The 18,775-nt window shown below is 44.2% G+C and overlaps 1 protein-coding gene across 8 annotated transcripts in view; it reads left to right on the forward strand.

Annotated features, from left to right (window-relative positions):
- SPDL1 (spindle apparatus coiled-coil protein 1) overlaps positions 1 to 18,775 on the forward strand; it is a 582,388-nt gene that overhangs the window by 256,725 nt on the left and 306,888 nt on the right. For all 8 annotated transcript variants that reach the window (XM_069763905.1, XM_069763907.1, XM_069763910.1 and 5 more), the window contains one exon: positions 2,567 to 2,677. In XM_069763905.1, coding sequence (XP_069620006.1) covers positions 2,567 to 2,677 — 111 coding nt within the window. The remainder of the gene's footprint in view (positions 1 to 2,566; positions 2,678 to 18,775) is intronic.

Genomic DNA, 18,775 nt, shown 5'->3' on the forward strand with positions numbered 1-18,775 from the left:
ACATCTGTACATTTTACAATCTAATATATAAACCTGAATGTGTGTATGTATGTATGTGTGTATGTCCGGGATTGGCATCTGCACCGTCGCAGCTACAGCCACAAAATTTTGCACGCTCACACGACTGGACCCTGAGAGCGTCATAGGCTATGGTGTGAGGTGAAATTTTAACCCCGCGCTTTCCAATTCCCCAAACAATTTTGCCCCTATCTACATAATGGGGAAAAAGTGAAAGGAAAATGGTTGGAGGCAAATTGACAGCTGCCAGATGTGAACAAGGGGGACTTAAAGAGTGAGAGCGATGGCACCAAAGAGTATATACCGTACAGATGCTAAGGTGGGGCCCCGACATGGGATACTCACCACACACAGGGATATGAACACACACAAAAGGCACCACAAACTACAACGTGCTTGAACGCATATACCACCCTTAGCACACATTTCACCACACATACACCAACATCGCCAAATAAGTCGAAACACAAAAGTTGCCGCTCAAAACTCGCCACATGCAAAACTAGGCTCACGCAAAACTCGCCACACGTGCAAAACTCACCTCATGGAAAACTCGCCACACGCAAAACTTGCACACGCGGAAAAATTGCTACATGCACAAAAGTTGCAACACATGCAAAAGTTCCCTCACTCAAAACTTGCACATATTCAAAACGCACCACACATAAAACTCGCCACGCGCAAAACTCGACATGCGCAAAACTCGCCATGCGCAAAACTTGCTGCACACAACTTGCTACACTAACCTGTCACATGCAACTCAACACACAAAAAGTTGCTACACACATGTCGCCACACAACTCATCTCACAAAAGTCGCTACATGCATGTCGCCACATGCAACTCAACACACACAACTTGACACATGACTCGCCCTAAAACACACACGTCTGGTATTATCCTTCAAAAATAAAAATCTGATTAATAAGCAGACAAGCTACAAGAGCAACAAATGTACCATATAGGAAATACGGCAGCTGTCAGTCACATGACCTGTCTATTATGTGTATGTGTGAGCTAATATATACTGTCAGGGGGAGGGCTTCCTTTTGGCTGGGGATTTATCAGGCTGCCAATTTAGTACTATATACAGGAGAGATGACACACAGGTATATACTATATACAGGAGGAGATGACACACAGGTATATACTATATACAGGAGCAGATGACACACAGGTATATACTATATACAGGAGCAGATGACACACAGGTATATACTATATACAGGAGGAGATGACTTACGGTATATACTATATACAGGAGGAGATGACACACAGGTATATACTATATACAGGAGGAGATGCCACACACATATATACCATATACAGGAGGAGATGACATCCTGGTATATACTATATACAGGGGAGATGACATACAGGTACATACTATATACAGGGGCGATGACACACAGGTATATACTATACACAGGAGCAGATGACACAGGTATATACTATATACAGGAGGAGATGACTTGCAGGTATATACTATATACAGGAGATGACACACAGGTATATACTATATACAGGAGGATATGACACACATATATACCATATACAGGGGAGATGACACACAGGTATATACTATATACAGGAGGAAATGACATACAGGTATATACTATATACAGGAGGAGATGACATCCTGGTTTATACTATATACAGGGGAGATGACATACAGGTACATACTATATACAGGGGCGATGACACACAGGTATATACTATATACAGGTGGAGATGTTACACAGGTATATACTATATACAGGAGGAGATGACTTACAGGTACATACTATATACAGGAGGAGATGACACACGTATATACTATATACAGGAGGAGATGACATACAGGTATATACTATATAAAAGAGGAGATGACACATGGGTATAGAGGAGGAGAGGACATACAGCAGGTATATACTATATTCAGGGGAGATGACATACATGTATATACTATATACAGGAGATGACCTACAGGTATATACTATATATAGGAGATGACATACAGGTATATAGTATATACAGAAGAGATGACATAGAGGTATATAATATATACAGGAGGAGATGACATACAGCAGGTATATACTATTTACAGGGGAGATGGCATACAGGTATATACTATATACAAGAGAAGACATACAGGTGTATACTATATATAAGGGAGATGACAAACATGTATATACTTAGGTGAAAATGAAGGGTGTGAGGTGACAATGAAAAGGTGTGAGTGCAAAATGAGAGGAGTGAGGGAAAATAGTGGAGTGATCGGAAAATGACAGATGTGAGGTTGAAATGACAAGTGTTAGGGGGGAATTAGAGGAGTGAGGGGGAAAATGAGGTGTAAGGGAGAAAATGAGAGGCATGATGGGAAAATAAGAGACGTGAGGTGCTATAACTAACCACAGATATTTACTATGCCCAGGCATCGCCGGGCTCTTCATCTAGTTGCTTGTAAATAAGCTGAAGCAGAAATCACATGACTGTATTTTGAAAATGTTTTTCAAAATAGAAATGTAAGACCCAAGTGGTGTTGCTGACATGTACTTTGTATCTTTCAGGTGGAAGACCGTAGAGCCGAAATGGAACGCAAACTGATCGGTATGAAAGTTCAGTACCAGTCACTTCAGAAACAGCATGCTTTCTCCAGACAGCAAATGCACCGAATGAAGGTATAGTTGAAACATTAATGACAGTCTGTCAGCACAAAATAAATGTTCAAACCAAGTACAGCTGCTCAGTGCACCCTTAGCATGGCCTAACCGTTAACTGCACCTTCCCTACTTCCTTATTGTCCCCTAGTCATTGATGAAAAGCTCTGGCTTCACAGGAACAAATGGATAGAAACAAGTAGGTAGAAAGGTGCAGTGAACTGTTTTACCATGCCACAGATATGTCAGCACATAAACACTTTCCAAACGAAGCAAAGGCATGCTGGATTTGAACAGTCATTGATTTCCTTAAACCCCTTTCTGACATCAGACGTACTATTCCGTCCATGAGACCCAGGCCAATTTGACCATGGATGGAATAGTACGTCTCAGCGATCGGCTGCTATCACTGTGGGATCATGGCTGAGCGCCCCCCCCCATGTTAAATATAGGGGCGCATGACTCATGCGCCCGACACAGCCCCGCACAACGCTAATGTGAACTTAGCCTAAGATGTGCCAATTCCGTCACGTAGGCTCTCTTCCCACTGCCATGTAGTGGTGGCATATAGGGTAATAGTTGTGGGGTTGATGTCACCTTTGTATTGTAAACTGAGATCAAGCCAGCTTGGTAATGGTGAGGTGTCAATAGGGCACCAATCTATTACTAATCCCATAGTTGTTAAAGGGTTAAATAAACACAGCCAGAATAAAGTATTTTAATGAAATAAAACACTAAACACATTTTTCCCCTTATTTATTGTACTGCTAATCCATGTGACGCCCTCGATCTCCTGCAATAAAATAAGATAAACCAATACAAATACTCCCTGTTCCGATGTAGTCCATTTACTAACGAGTGTCCCACGACGATCTCCTTGGATGTGACCGCAGATGTGACCGCTCTACAGGGCCTTTCACAATGCACTGGCAGGAGGTAATGGCTTCTGCAGTGCATCACTGAAGAGGTTACCGGAGTTCAGGCTCTCATTTACGGCATCGCTGTGTGAGAATTTTCTCAAGCCAGCGTTGCCGGTGACAGCATGAATTAACTCAGGTGACCTCTCTCCCAGCGGCGGAGGGATACACCGCACAGGATTACCTCCGCTAACTGTATTGCCGGAGGACCTTGTAGAACAGTGACATCTCCTGATGTCACTGCTCTACATGGGAGATCGTCGTAGGACACATTATTAAATGTATTACGGCGGAACAGGGAGTATACTATTGGTTTATTTTTTGTTACAGGAGATCGAGGGCATCGAGAACTTGGTGTTTGGTGAGTATGTACTATATGTTGTATGTTTTTTTTTTTTTTCTTACTATTGAACACATGCATCGTTTGATGAGACTACTGTCCCATTATCGGCAATGCTGACATGTGCCCGAAATGGGCACGAGCGAAATCGCAATCCACTTGCGCCCATTAACTAGTTAAATGCCGCTGTCAAACTCTTGACAGCGGCATTTAACAAGCTCTGCCGGCCGCGCGGGTGTAAGTACGCGCACCGCGGACCACCGTCAAGTGATCGGGGGTCAGTGGTGCATTCCCATCACAACCAGAGGTCTCCTCGAGACTTCTATGGTGTTGATCGCAGATTGCTATGAGCACCACCCTGTGGCCGGCGCTCATAGCAAGCCTGTAATTCTGCTGCATAGAGGTGATCTGTGCATCACCTCTATGTAGCAGAGGCGATCGAGTAGTGGATGCTTCTAGCCTCCCATGGAGGCTATTGAAGCATGGCAACATTTTTAAAAAAGTGTTTTAAAAATATAATTAAAAAAAAATATAAAAGTTCAAATCACCCCCCTTTTCCCCAATCAAAATAAAACCATTAAAAAAATCAAACCTACACATATTTGGTATGGCCGCGTTCAGAATCGCCCGATCTATCAATAAGAAAAATCAACCTGATTGCTAAATGGCGTAATGAGAAAAAAACATCAAAATGCCAAAATGACTTTTTTGGTCGTTGCGACATTTCATTAAAATGCAATAACGGGCTATCAAAAGAACGTATCTGCACAAATTTGATATAATTAAAGACTTCAGCTAGGCACGCACAAAATAAGCTCTCACCTGACCCCAGATCTCGAAAAATGGAGATGCTACGGGTATCGGAAAATTGCACAAATTTTTTTTTTTTTTTTTTTTTTTTTTTTTTTAAGCAAACTTGGGAATTTTTTTTTACCACTTAAATAAGAGAACCTAGACATGTTTGATGTCTATGAACTCGTAATGACCTAGAGAATCATAATGGCAGGTCACTTTTAGCATTTAGTGAACCAAGCAAAAAAGCCAAACAAAAAAACAGTGTGGGATTTCACTTTTTATAGTGCTTTGGAACAAAGCACTATATTGTAACCCGAACGTGGTTAACTTCTTCTTACTACAGTGCTTTGGAACAAAGCACTATATTGTAATCCAAACGTGGTAAACTTCTTATTATTATTATAGTGCTTTGGAAGAAAGCAATATATTGTAATCCGAACGTGGTTAACTTCTTATTCTTCTTATTATAGTGCTTTGGCACAAAGCACTATATTGTAATCCAATCGTAGTTAACCCCTCTGTGACCTTAGACGTACTATCCCGTCGAGGTGCCCTGGGCTTATCTGACCCTGGACGGGATAGTACGTCATAGCCGATCGGCCGCGCTCACGGGGGGAGCGCGGCCGATCGCGGCCGGGTGTCAGCTGCTTATCGCAGCTGACATCCGGCACTATGTGCCAGGAGCGGTCACGGACCGCCCCCGGCACATTAACCCCTGGCACACCGCGATCAAAGATGATCGCGATGTGCCGGCGGTGCAGGGAAGCACCGCGCAGGGAGGGGGCTCCCTGCGGGCTTCCCTGAGACCCCCGGAGCAACGCGATGTGATCGCGTTGCTGCGAGGGTCTCACCTCCCTCCCTGCTCCCTCCAGCCCCGGATCCAAGATGGCCGCGGATCCGGGTCCTGCAGGGAGGGAGGTGGCTTCACAGAGCCTGCTCAGAGCAGGCACTGTGAAGCCTGCAGCGCTGCATGTCAGATCAGTGATCTGACAGAGTGCTGTGCAAACTGTCAGATCACTGATCTGTGATGTCCCCCCCTGGGACAAAGTAAAAAAGTAAAAAAAAAATTTTCCAAATGTGTAAAAAAAATAAAAAAAAATATTCCAAAATAATGAAAAAAAAAAAAAAAAAATATTATTCCCATAAATACATTTCTTCATCTAAATAAAAAAAAAAAAACCAATAAAAGTACACATATTTAGTATCGCTGCGTCCGTAACGACCCGACCTATAAAACTGTCCCACTAGTTAACCCCTTCAGTAAACACCGTAAGAAAAAAAAAAAAAAGAGGCAAAAAACAACGCTTTATTATCATACCGCCGAACAAAAAGTGGAATAACACGCGATCAAAAGGACAGATATAAATAACCATGGTACCGCTGAAAGCGTCATATTGTCCCGCAAAAAAAGAGCCGCCATACAGCATCATCAGCAAAAAAATAAAAAAGTTATAGTCCTGAGAATAAAGCGATGCAAAAATAATTATTTTTTCTGTAAAATAGTTTTTATCGTATAAAAGCACCAAACCATAAAAAAATGATATAAATGAGGTATCGCTGTAATCGTACTGACCCGAAGAATAAAACTGATTTATCAATTTTACCAAACGCGGAACGGTATAAACGCCTCCCCCAATAGAAATTCATGAATAGCTGGCTTTTGGTCATTCTTCCTTACAAAAATCGGAATAAAAAGCGATAAAAAAAGTCACGTGCCCAAAAATGTTTTCAATAAAAACGTCAACTCGTCCCGCAAAAAACAAGACCTCACATGACTCTGTGGACCAAAATATGGAAAAATTATAGCTCTCAAAATGTGGTATTGCAAAAAATATTTTTTGCAATAAAAAGGGTCTTTGAGTGTGTGACGGCTGCCAATCATAAAAATCCGCTAAAAAACTCGCTATAAAAGTAAATCAAACCCCCCTTCATCACCCCCTTAGTTAGGGAAAAATAAAAAAAAATGTATTTATTTCCATTTTCCCATTAGGGCTAGGGTTAGGGCTAGGATTAGGGTTAGGGTTAGGGCTAGGGTTAGGGCTAGGGCTAGGGTTAGGGCTAGGGTTAGGGCTAGGGTTAGGGCTAGGGTTAGGGCTAGGGTTAGGGCTAGGGTTAGGGTTAAAGCTAGGGTTAGGGTTAGGGCTAGGGTTAGGGCTAGGGTTAGGGCTAGGGTTAGGGCTAGGGTTAGGGTTAGGGTTGGGGCTACAGTTAGGGTTGGGGCTAAAGTTAGGGTTAGGGTTTAGATTACATTTACAGTTGGGAATAGGGTTGGGATTAGGGTTAGGGGTGTGTCAGGGTTAGAGGTGTGGTTAGGGTTACCGTTGGAATTAGGGTTAGGGGTGTGTTTAGATTAGGGTTTCAGTTATAATTGGGGGGTTTCCACTGTTTCGGCACATCAGGGGCTCTCCAAACACGACATGGCGTCCGATCTCAATTCCAGCCAATTCTGCGTTGAAAAAGTAAAACAGTGCTCCTTCCCTTCCGAGCTCTCCTGTGTGCCCAAACAGGGGTTTACCCCAACATATGGGGTATCAGCGTACTCAGGACAAATTGGACAACAACTTTTGTGGACCAATTTCTCCTGTTACCCTTGGGAAAATACAAAACTGGGGGCTAAAAAATAATTTTTGTGGGAAAACAAAAAGATTTTTTATTTTCACGGCTCTGCGTTATAAACTGTAGTGAAACACTTGGGGGTTCAAAGTTCTCACAACACATCTAGATAAGTTCATTGAGGGGTCTAGTTTCCAATATGGGGTCACTTGTGGGGGGTTTCTACTGTTTAGGTACATTAGGGGCTCTGCAAACGCAATGTGACGCCTGCAGACCAATCCATCTAAGTCTGCATTCCAAATGATGCTCCTTCCCTTCCGAGCCCTCCCATGCGCCCAAACGGTGGTTCCCCCCCACATATCGGGTATCAGCGTACTCAGGACAAATTGGACAACAACATTTAGGGTCCAATTTCTCCTGCTAACCTTGGAAAAATACAAAACTGGGGGCTAAAATATAATTTTTGTGGAAAAAAAAATATTTTTTATTTGCATGGCTCTGCGTTATAAACTGTAGTGAAATACTTGGGGGTTCAAAGCTCTCACAACACATCAAGATGAGTTCCTTAGGGGGTCTACTTTCCAAAATGGTGTCACTTGTGGGGGGTTTCTACTGTTTAGGTACATTAGGGGCTCTGCAAACGCAATGTGACGCCTGCAGACCATTCCATCTAAGTCTGCATTCCAAATGGCGCTCCTTCCCTTCCGAACCCTCCCATGCGCCCTAACGGTGGTTCCCCCCCACATATGGGGTATCAGCGTACTCAGGACAAATTGGACAACAACTTTTGGGGTCCAATTTCTCCTGTTACCCTAGGGAAAATACAAAACTGGGGGCTAAAAAATAATTTTTGTGGGAAAAAAATTTTGTTTTATTTTTATGGCTCTGCATTATAAACTTCTGTGAAGCCCTTGGTGGGTCAAAGTGCTCACCACACATCCAGATAAGTTCCTTAGGGGGTCTACTTTCCAAAATGGTGTCACTTGTGGGGGGTTTCAATGTTTAGGCACATCAGTGGCTCTCCAAACGCAACATGGCGTCCCATCTCAATTCCTGTCAATTTTGCATTGAAAAGTCAAACGGCGCTCCTTCCCTTCCGAGCTCTCCCATGCACCCAAACAGTGGTTTACTGCCACATATGGGGTATCAACGTACTCGGGACAAATTGGACAACAACTTTTGAGGTCCAATTTCTTCTCTTACCCTTGGAAAAATAAAAAATTGGGGGCAAAAATATAATTTTTGTGAAAAAATATGATTTTTTATTTTTACGGTTCTGCATTATAAACTTCTGTGAAGCACTTGGTGGGTCAAAGTGCTCACCACACATCCAGATAAGTTCCTTAGGGGGTCTACTTTCCAAAATGGTGTCACTTGTGGGGGGTTTCAATGTTTAGGCACATCAGTGGCTCTCCAAACGCAACATGGCGTCCCATCTCAATTTCTGTCAATTTTGCATTGAAAAGTCAAACTGCGCTCCTTCCCTTCCGAGCTCTCCCATGCGCCCAAACAGTGGTTTACTGCCACATATGGGGTATCAGCGTACTCAGGACAAATTGGACAACAACTTTTGAGGTCCAATTTCTTCTCTTACCCTTGGAAAAATAAAACAAATTGGAGCTGAAGTAAATTTTTTGTGTAAAAAAGTTAAATGTTCATTTTTATTTAAACATTCCAAAAATTCCTATTAAACACCTGAAGGGTTAATAAACTTCTTGAATGTGGTTTTGAGCACCTTGAGGGGTGCAGTTTTTAGAATGGTGTCACACTTGGGCATTTTCTATCATATAGACCCCTCAAAATGACTTCAAATGAGACGTGGTCCCTAAAAAAAAATGGTGTTGTAAAAATGAGAAATTGCTGGTCAACTTTTAACCCTTATAACTCCCTAACAAAAAAAAAAATTGGTTCCAAAATTATGCTGATGTAAAGGAGACATGTGGGAAATGTTACTTATTAAGTATTTTGTGTGACATATCTCTGTGATTTAATTGCATAAAAATTCAAAGTTTGAAAATTGCGAAATTTTCAAAATTTTCGCCAAATTTCCGTTTTTTTCACAAATAAACGCAGGTACTATCAAAGAAATTTTACCACTATCATGAAGTACAATATGTCACGAGAAAACAATGTCAGAATCACCAGGATCCGTTGAAGCGTTTCGGAGTTATAACCTCATAAAGGGACAGTGGTCAGAATTGTAAAAATTGGCCTGGTCATTAACGTGCAAACCACCCTTGGGGGTAAAGGGGTTAAAGGGACACTGTCACCTGAATTTGGAGGGAACAATCTTCAGCCATGGAGGCGTGGTTTTTGGGTGTTTGATTCACCCTTTTCTTACCTGCTGGCTGCAATATTGGATTGAAGTTCATTCTCTGTCCTCCATAGTACACGCCTGCACAAGGCAAGATTGCCTTGTGTAGGCATGTACTATGGAGGACAGAGAATGAACTTCAATCCAATATTGCAGCCAGCATGCAGCCAGCAGGTAAGGAAAGGGTGAATCAAAAACCCCGCCTCCATGGCTGAAGATTGTTCCCTCCAAATTCAGGTGACAGTGTCCCTTTAACTTCTTATTATTATAGTGCTTTGGAACAAAGCACTATATTGTAATCCGAACGTGGTTAACTTCTTATTATAGTGCTTTGGCACAAAGCACTATATTGTTATTCCACCGTAGTTAACTTCTTCTTATTCTTATTATTATTAGGCTTTTTTCCGCAATTAATGCGGCCGGAACCGCTGCACGCACAGACTCCAGTTAGGCGTCATTTCGAAGCCAGCGTCCACGAGAGGTGTGCTAAGTATTTTTCGTGTCGATCGGATTTGTAGTTTTGGCGTAATTTGCGTTTGAAATTTTTTTTCCCCCTCATTGGAAAGCATTGTCTCAAAGCATTTCAATGGGGAAATTTTGCCATAGGGTATAATGGGCTGATTTCTGAGGCAATTTCAAAATAACTGCCACCTGGCTGATTAGCTCATTGATATGTGCAGTCAGACCCAGTTACTATGCCAACGCCTACGAACTCTACATGACCGCACCAGGGCACAGTTTTGCCAGATATCAGCTCTTAAAGTGACCCGCCCACCAAATCGGACCCCGAGGTGCCCAGCCCACCAAATCGGACCCCGAGTGGCCCCGCCCACCAAATCGCACCCAGAGTGGCCCTGCCCACCAAATCGGCCCCCGAGGGGCTCCGCCCAGTGTGAAAGTCTTGCAGGGGCAGCCCGGGCACCATTCCAAAGCACTATCTGTAGTTCCTTCAGGAAATACCCATCTAGTTCTTATTCTTCTTATTATTAGGCTTTTTTCTGCAATTAATGCAGCCCGAACCGCTGTACGCACAGACTCCAGTGAGGCGTCATTTCGAAGCCAGCGTCCACGAGAGGTGTGCTAAGTATTTTTCGTGTCGATCGGATTTGTAGTTTTGGCGCAATTTGCGTTTGAAAATTTTTTTCCCCTCATTGGAAAGCATTGTCTCAATGCATTTCAATAGGGAAATTTTGCCATAGGGTATAATGGCCTGATTTCTGAGTCAATTTCAAAATAACTGCCACCTGGCTGATTAGCTCATTGATATGTGCATATGTGCAGTCAGACCCAGTTACCCAGTCTAGGCTAAAAGTTTAGGCGTTATGCATTCCAATTGCACTGCATTTTCTGTTTCTATTCCAGCACTCCTGATTGTGGCCCCATATATTGACCCTTTTGGCCACCGGGTTCTTGTTTAGGAGATTCTATTTACAATATTTATCCCATTACAATTGTTATTGACAACTAGGGTGACAGTTGATTATTTGGGGTTGCTAGTATATAAAAGGATTAGGGTTATCCAATTATTGTTTTTACTTATGTTTTATGTTTGTAATTGTGTTAATGTTTTTGCTTATTACATTGTTATTGAATTTGTAGTGTGCATATCATACCGTGAGGCTTTTTTCTCTCTTATCCTTGCAATACTTACTAATGGATATAGCACCTCTATGATAGATTTTGTCATGGTAGTGCACCTTGTTTTCTAAATTGCTGTAAAAATCAGATGGCACTTGCATGGATACAACAGTGCGTACAGTACATGCGTACAGTACGTGCATACGTGATATACAGCAGATACTCAACATCACCTTGATCCCCGAAGTCATTGGTTACCTTTAAAAAATAATAAACAAACAATATACTCCCTGTGTCCGCAGATATCCAATTAATAGGAGTGTCCCACGACGATCTCCCGTGGAGAGCAGCCACATCAGCTGATGCGACCGCTCTCCAGGGGCTCCAGGATACAATGACGGAAGGTATCCTTCTGCACTGTATCCCTCCGCGTTTGAGAAATTAGTTCTTACTCTCACTTGTGGCACTGCTGTGTGGGAACATTCCCACGCAGCTTTGCCATAAAGTGAGACTCTGAACTCCGGTAACCTCTTCAGTGATGCACTGCAGGAGCCATTGTCTCCGGTCAGTGTGTCACTGTAGGCCCTATAGAGCGGTGACATCACCCAATGTCACTGTTCTATAGGGGAGATTGTTGTGGGACACGTTATTAATTGGACAACTGTGGACAGGGAGTATGCGGTTGGTTTATCATTTTAAATTTTTTGCAGGCGATCGAGTATGGTAAATATGGTGAAATTAAGAATATTTAAAATACTTTTTTCTGGCTGTGTCTTTATTTTTTATTTTTTTAGCTCTTTCACTACTATAGGATTAGTAATGGATAGGCGTCTTATTGACTCCTCCATTATTAACCGGGCTTAATGTCACCTTGCATTGGCACATCTTACAGGCACAATCTGGCGAGTTTTGAAAAAAACGGATGTTTTTTTTCCCGCCGATCTGTTTTTTTTCTCAGAGTTGTATTAGCGCCAGATTGCGCCTGTTGGCCACACGTTTCATCCGTTTTTTGACGGATCCATCAAAAAACGCCCAAGGACTGATCCGGCGAAAAAACGTATGATGTGAAATGATGAATCCGGCCTCCGAATCTGAAGAACTGATATATGGATAGTTAGGCTACTTTCACATATCTATCTACATCTAGCCATAGATAGATCTATCCATACATATATCTATAGATAGATACATAGATCTGTCTATTCATATATCTATAGATCTATCTATCTATCTATATTTCTGTCTGTCTGTCTATCAATCTGTCTATCTGTGTGTAATGGAGTGTGGGTTGGACAAATGTAAAAGAGGAGGTTGGCAAGAAATGACATCACAATTTTTTTTTTTTGCTCAAGAATACATCTTTATTTAGCTTTCAAAAACGCATATAAAAACGCCCCAAAAATGCAACTGTTTTCTGCCAAGAGCTGCGGATTTGGTGCAGAAAAATCTGCAGGCAAATCTGCAGCCTGTGCACATACCCTATACCATTACATATGGCTGCTGAGATGGAATTAAAATGACTGGAGACATGCAGGATATATGCAGTATACACCGCTACAGGGCAAGTGGGAAGAGCGAGGCTAAGTGCCAGAATTGGCGCACCTTAGAGATGCACCTTTTCTGGGGCGGCTGAGAGCTGATGTTTTTAGTCTGGGAGGAGGGGCCGAATCCATGTCCCCTTCCTAGGCTATTAATATCAGCCTGCAGCTGTTTGCATAGCCTTTGTTGGTTTTTAATTATAGGGGGACCCTACATTATTTTTTGGGGGGTCTCCCATTTTAATAGCCAGTAAAAGCTTAGTATACAGTTGTGATCAGATATTAATAGTCTGGGAAGGCCATGGGTATTACCCCCATCCCAGGTTATAAACTTCTGCCCCAAGCCATCGGCTTTCCCTCTGCTGGTTACGAAAATTGTGCCTTTTTTCAGAAAAATAATCTTATATTAATTAACCCCTTAGTGACCACCAATACGCCTTTTAACTGACCTGAGATATAAGAGACTTATATCCCCATACAGGTGACAATCCAGTAGCTGTCAGCTGTCCACTATAGCTGACAACTTGCTGCATCAGCCATGATCAGTGTTTGCACCATCCAAATCTATTTAACCCCTTAGATGCTGCTGTCAATAGTGACTACATCATTATAAACGGTTAACAGACTGTGGGGGCTTCCACTTTATCCCAATTGGTGGTCTCAGATCATGATTGCATGGTCCTGATGTTTGTCATGGAAATTCATGACCAAATAGTGGCCTTAGAGTCTGTCGGCTCTAGTAACCTGTTCAGAAGTTAGGGACATTTAGGTGATAAAAATACACATTTTCATTTTTCTCATGCCACTTTGCATTAATTCCTGAAAATCACCCGAAGGGTTAACAAATGACCTGACTGCAGTTTTCAATATGTCAGGGGGTGCTGTTTTTAAAATGATATCACTTGTGGGGATTTCCCTATATAAAGGACCCCAAATTCACTTCAAACATGGATAGGTCCCTAAAAAAATACATTTTGTAAATTTCCTTGAAAAAAATTTAAATTGTTGATACATTTTTAATCCTCCTAAAATGCTAACAAAATAAAATAACATTTTGCAAATGGTGCTGTTGTAAAGCAGACATGTGGGAAATGTTATTTATTAATGTTTTGCTGTGGTATGACTATCGGGATTAAAGGGATAATCATGCAAAGTTTGAAAATTGCAAATTTTTTAACATTTTTTTCAAATTTCTGATATTTTTAATAAATAAACATAAAGCATATCAACCTAAATTTACCATTATCATAAAGTATAATGTGTCACGAAAAAACAATCTCAAAATCACTGGGCTTTGTTGAAGCATTCCAGAGTTATTACCACATAAAGTAACACTGGTCAGATTTCAAAAATTTGGCTCCGTCACTAAGGGGTTAAATACATGTACAATAATATGCCCACACTGCACTAGTTGTATTTGTCACAGCCATCTTTATATCTACCTATTCTATTTGTATTTACTGTATGTAATCCATCCCTTCTATCCTGTCGGCTCCTGCAGTGATTTAACAGAACACCGCAGATGGACTGCCAACGTTCCTTCTATGTATGAGATGTATACCTTTATAATATATGTATGTGTGGCCCACTGAGATATATATATATTCTATTTGTGTTTATCTATTCGATCTATTCTAGGCTTTTCAAAGGACACCAGTGTGTAAAAATCAGACAGCACTCACATGGTCCGAGTACTGTTTAACTTTTTTTTTTCTCACATCCATTGACTCTCATTGAGTCTCATCCGAGATATACAGCAAATCGCAGCATGCTGCGATTTTTTTTTCTCAGTACAATTTCAGTTGCGAAAGAATTTGCATATGAGATGTAATCCATTGAATAACATTGGTCAGAGTGCTATCAGATTTTATCGGATTGCACAAGTCCGTTTTTCTTGCAACTGAGTATGAGTCCATAAATTAACACGGGGCTGAGTGCTATGTGGTTTTTCTCGCATAACACTCACCCTCATTCTACAGTAGTGTGACGCCAGCCTTCATCAGTTGCTCCTGCGCTGTAAATAAATAATGTAAAAAAACCTGCATGGGTTCCCCTGTATTTTTGATAACCAGCCAGACAAAACTCACAGCTGGGGGCTGCAACCCTCAACTGTCAACTTCAGCATGGCTGGTTAACAAGAATAGAGGGGTCCCCACGCCGTATTTTAAACAACATGAAGTTCCCCCCTATTTTTGACAACCAGCCTTGCTAAAGCAGACAGCTGGGGGCTGGTATTCTCAGGCTAGTAAGGGGCCATGGATATTGCCCCCCCCCCCCCCTCCAACCCAACCTAAAAATAGCAGTCTGCAGCCGCCCAAAAATGGCACATCTATTAGATGCGCCAACTCTGGCACCTTGTCCGAGCTTTGTAGTGGTGGCAAGTGGGGTCCAAGTTTTAGGGTTGATGTCACCTTTGTATTGTCCGGTGACATTAAGCCACTGCTTAGTAATGGAGAGGTATCTATAAGACACCTATCCATTATTAATCCTATAGTTAAATGGTAAATAAAGACACAGCCAGAATAAAGTCCTTTATTGGAAATTAAGCTACACAGTTTTCCTTTTTATTTAAAAATAACCAACAGTTATACTCACCTAATTCCTCCTCCGGGGCTCTGCGTCCGAGCGGGGGCGTCTGTGCAGCACGGTCAGATGGCCAGGTTCCTTCCGTGGCTGCCACACCGCCCTCCTCTCTCTGCCGTGCGGCGTCCGCTTCCGGGTCGCCCGCCTGACGTAACGCGCAAGGCACCCTGGGAATGGGCGTGCCCGTGTGACATCGGGGGCGGGTGCCGGATCCAAGATGGCGGCGCCCATGAAGAAAACGCCGGCCGGTGGATAAGGACTCCGGCGGTGCAGCAGAGCAGGGAGGGGCCACTATTGGGCATCGGAGGAGGCGGGGAGTGCAGTGGATCCCCCATAAAAGGGGTGATAACCACAGAAGACGCACTCGTGCCCAGAAACTTCATCATGTAAGTGGGGCAGCAAGAGCAGCAGCAGCAGCCACCATCACAGCAGCAGCAGGAGCTCTCGCCAGATGCCTTGCTGAGCCACCAACATACCAGGAGCAGCCGCTCAAGTGGTAGGAGCGGCAGTCGTCCTGTCTGGCAAGATTTGTCGGTATCCAGGAAGGACACTTCACGTGCATCTGTCCAGCCTCCAAAACCGGTACCCTTGATTGTCGGCGGTGGTGAGTGATCTACGTGAATGTCACCCTTATGGTAACAGGGTCCATTTTTTCTGTTTGATCACTAGGGGTCCAGGAAATCTAGCAATAAAGCAAAGAACCGAGATTGTGCCCTTTGTAAAGACCCACTTGCAGTTCAGTGGTAGAAGACCCTCTGTGCTGACTGCATTAACAAAACCATACAAGAGACCCCTAATTTCGCCACTAGCCTTAAAGCCATAATACAGGCAGAAATAAAAGACTCCTTGAAAATGGCCCTTAATAAACCGAGAAGGAAAAGCCGTAGGGCGTCTACAGAGTCAGATGCCTCTGAGACAGGAGAGTCATAAATCATCCCGATCTCCCTCTACCTCCTTGGCCACTATCCAGTTTTCAGATTCCTCGGACAGTGATTCAGGAGGTTGTCCATGCTCTTCAACTGAGGACGTGGACAAATTAGTTAAAGCAGTTAGATCTGCTATGGGTCTTAAGGAGGAAAAGACACCTAGGTCATTAGAAGATGTCATGTTTGGTGGCTTAGAAGAGGAAACACACGTTTCCGGTAAATGCGAAAATCAAAGCATTGAGAAAGAGTGGAAAAAACCTGAAAAAATGGGTTCTTTACCTTCCTCATCTAAAAGGAGATATCCTTTTGAGGATAAAGACTCTGAATCCTGGGAGAAGATCCCTAAAATTAACGGAGCAGTAGCCAAATGTTTAAAAAGATCGTCCCTTCCATTAGAAGACTCGGGTGTTCTTAAAGACCCGCTTGATAAAAAAGCAGATTTGTTTCTGAGACATATCTGGGAAGCCTCAGCGGGGGGCCTGAAGCCAGCAATTGCTGGGACATGTACGGCCCGTGCTCTAATGGTCTGGCTAAAGCAGATAGAGGATCAGCTAAGGGACAAAGTACCCAGAGGCGACATCCTTGCAAATATATCTTTAGTGCAAGGAGCAGCAGCTTTCTTGGCAGACTCTTCTGCAGATTCCGCAAGACTAACAGCCAGAGCAGCGAGCTTGTCCAATGCGGCAAAAAGAGCCCTTTGGCTCAAGGGTTGTCCGGGGGATTTGCCATCTAAACATAAGCTGTGCTCCATTCCACGTGACTGCCAACTACTTTTTGGGAAAAAACTAGAAGAGATCCTGGAACATGCAGGAGATAAAAAGAAAGTTTCTCCTTCGCCACATTGGAGGACACAGGACCATGGGGTGTTATGCTGCTGTCACTAGGAGGCTGACACTAAGTTGAGACAATAAAGGTTAGCTCCCCCCCTGCAGTATACACCCTCATCGAGGCTGTCAATCATGCACTAAAAGTGGACGATGACCCTAATTCCCTAATTCTGCTCCGGACCATTCCGTCTCCTTTACGAGAATCAAGCATTCCCATAAGACGTTCGCCTCTCACCCAGGTTTCCTGGATATAGTCAGGCGACACAGGGAGTGTCCGGATAAGCGTTTTACGGGCAAAAAGGCCCTGGAATCGAAGTATCCCTTTTCCGCCGATCTTGTTAAAGATTGGACGGAATCTCCACTAGTAGATCCTCCGTTTTCGCGCTTAGCTTCCAAAACACTCTTATCCGTTCCTGATGGTGCTTCAATTAAGAATCCCACAGAATGCCAGCTAGATTCCTTAGCTCGCTCAGTGTACGAAGCCTCAGGTTCCTCTCTTTATCGGTCGTCCATAACAGCACTACGGAGAGAGGGGATCCGCCCTTCAGGAACAGGAAACCTACAGATACATAAGGGCGGCACCTCTCCCACGCATCAGTTGGTTTCCTGTTCCTGGAAGACAGGATTCCCTTCAGATACGACTTCGTTCTCCTATCAACACCCAGGCCGGCTGTCCGACCCAGGTAGCGAGGGGGTCTCCTACCTCAGGCACTGCGGGTCCCTGGAAGCGCCACGGTGGGTCTGGGTAGGACTCCACGACAGTGAGCGGTGCAGGCTGGAGCGACGTCCGGAGGAGGTCCATCCCCAGTGGCAGCGAGGTGAGCATGTTGTTTCCCCCCCCCCCAGGGTCCGTTCACCCTCCTGGGCCTCGGTCTTCCCCGCCTCTGGTTCCCTGTCAGTGCAGTGCGGTGCAGGCTTTCCGGGAGTGCCCTGTGCGCTCCTTTCGGTTTGGGGGGCGGGACCGGAGTCGGGGGGCGGGCGCTAGCTTCTGCCGCGATCGCCGCTGTGCTGTGGCCGTGGGCGGCGGTAGTGTAGCGGCAGGCGGCTGGGGGGTCCGGCAGAGCCGTCCCCGGCTTCCGGGAGCGTCCCTGAGTGCACTGCCCGAAACCGGAAGTGACGCGCAGGGGCCAGGACTGGAAGTCAAACGCCGGCCGGTTTTTTGCTTACAGCGCCGCTGTCCTGCATGCGGCGGGGGGGCGATTGGGGGTGGAGGAGTGTCCTGCACGTGGGGGGGTTGATTTGGCCACACAGCTGCACATGTTCCGGATCCGGGGGAAGGGCTATTTATAGCCGAACAGAACGCTGCAGGGCTGCTTGTGTGCCCATCTGCAGCTACGGATGAGCTGGAAGCTGCCGTCGGTCTGCAGGAGCAGGACAGATCCTCGGAGAAGTCCCATGCGAACCCCCAGCCGAAGACCCGCGGACGCAGTGATCAGCCCAGTCGCAGATCTAGACAACAGGATCTGGACCGACCCCCCCAGTGATCCGGTACCTACCGCTACTGCCTGGGTAAGAGATCTTCGTGAATGTACCCTGATGCAGTCTTTTCCTATGTTTATTTCCTTAGGGGAAAAAATGCACTGGTAAAGTAAAAAACAAGGAGTGCGCACTATGCGCTTGCCCTTTGCCAGACGCCTACCCTAAAAGACTTTGTCAGTCGTGTGTGCGGCAGACGGTAGGGAATAGATTGATGGGAACACTGATAGCGGTAGCACCGGGTGAATTACATAGCCTTTTTCTCCGCTCCC

This window comes from Ranitomeya imitator, chromosome 4 (assembly GCF_032444005.1).
Source record: "Ranitomeya imitator isolate aRanImi1 chromosome 4, aRanImi1.pri, whole genome shotgun sequence".
In the NCBI taxonomy this organism is placed as follows: domain Eukaryota; kingdom Metazoa; phylum Chordata; class Amphibia; order Anura; family Dendrobatidae; genus Ranitomeya; species Ranitomeya imitator.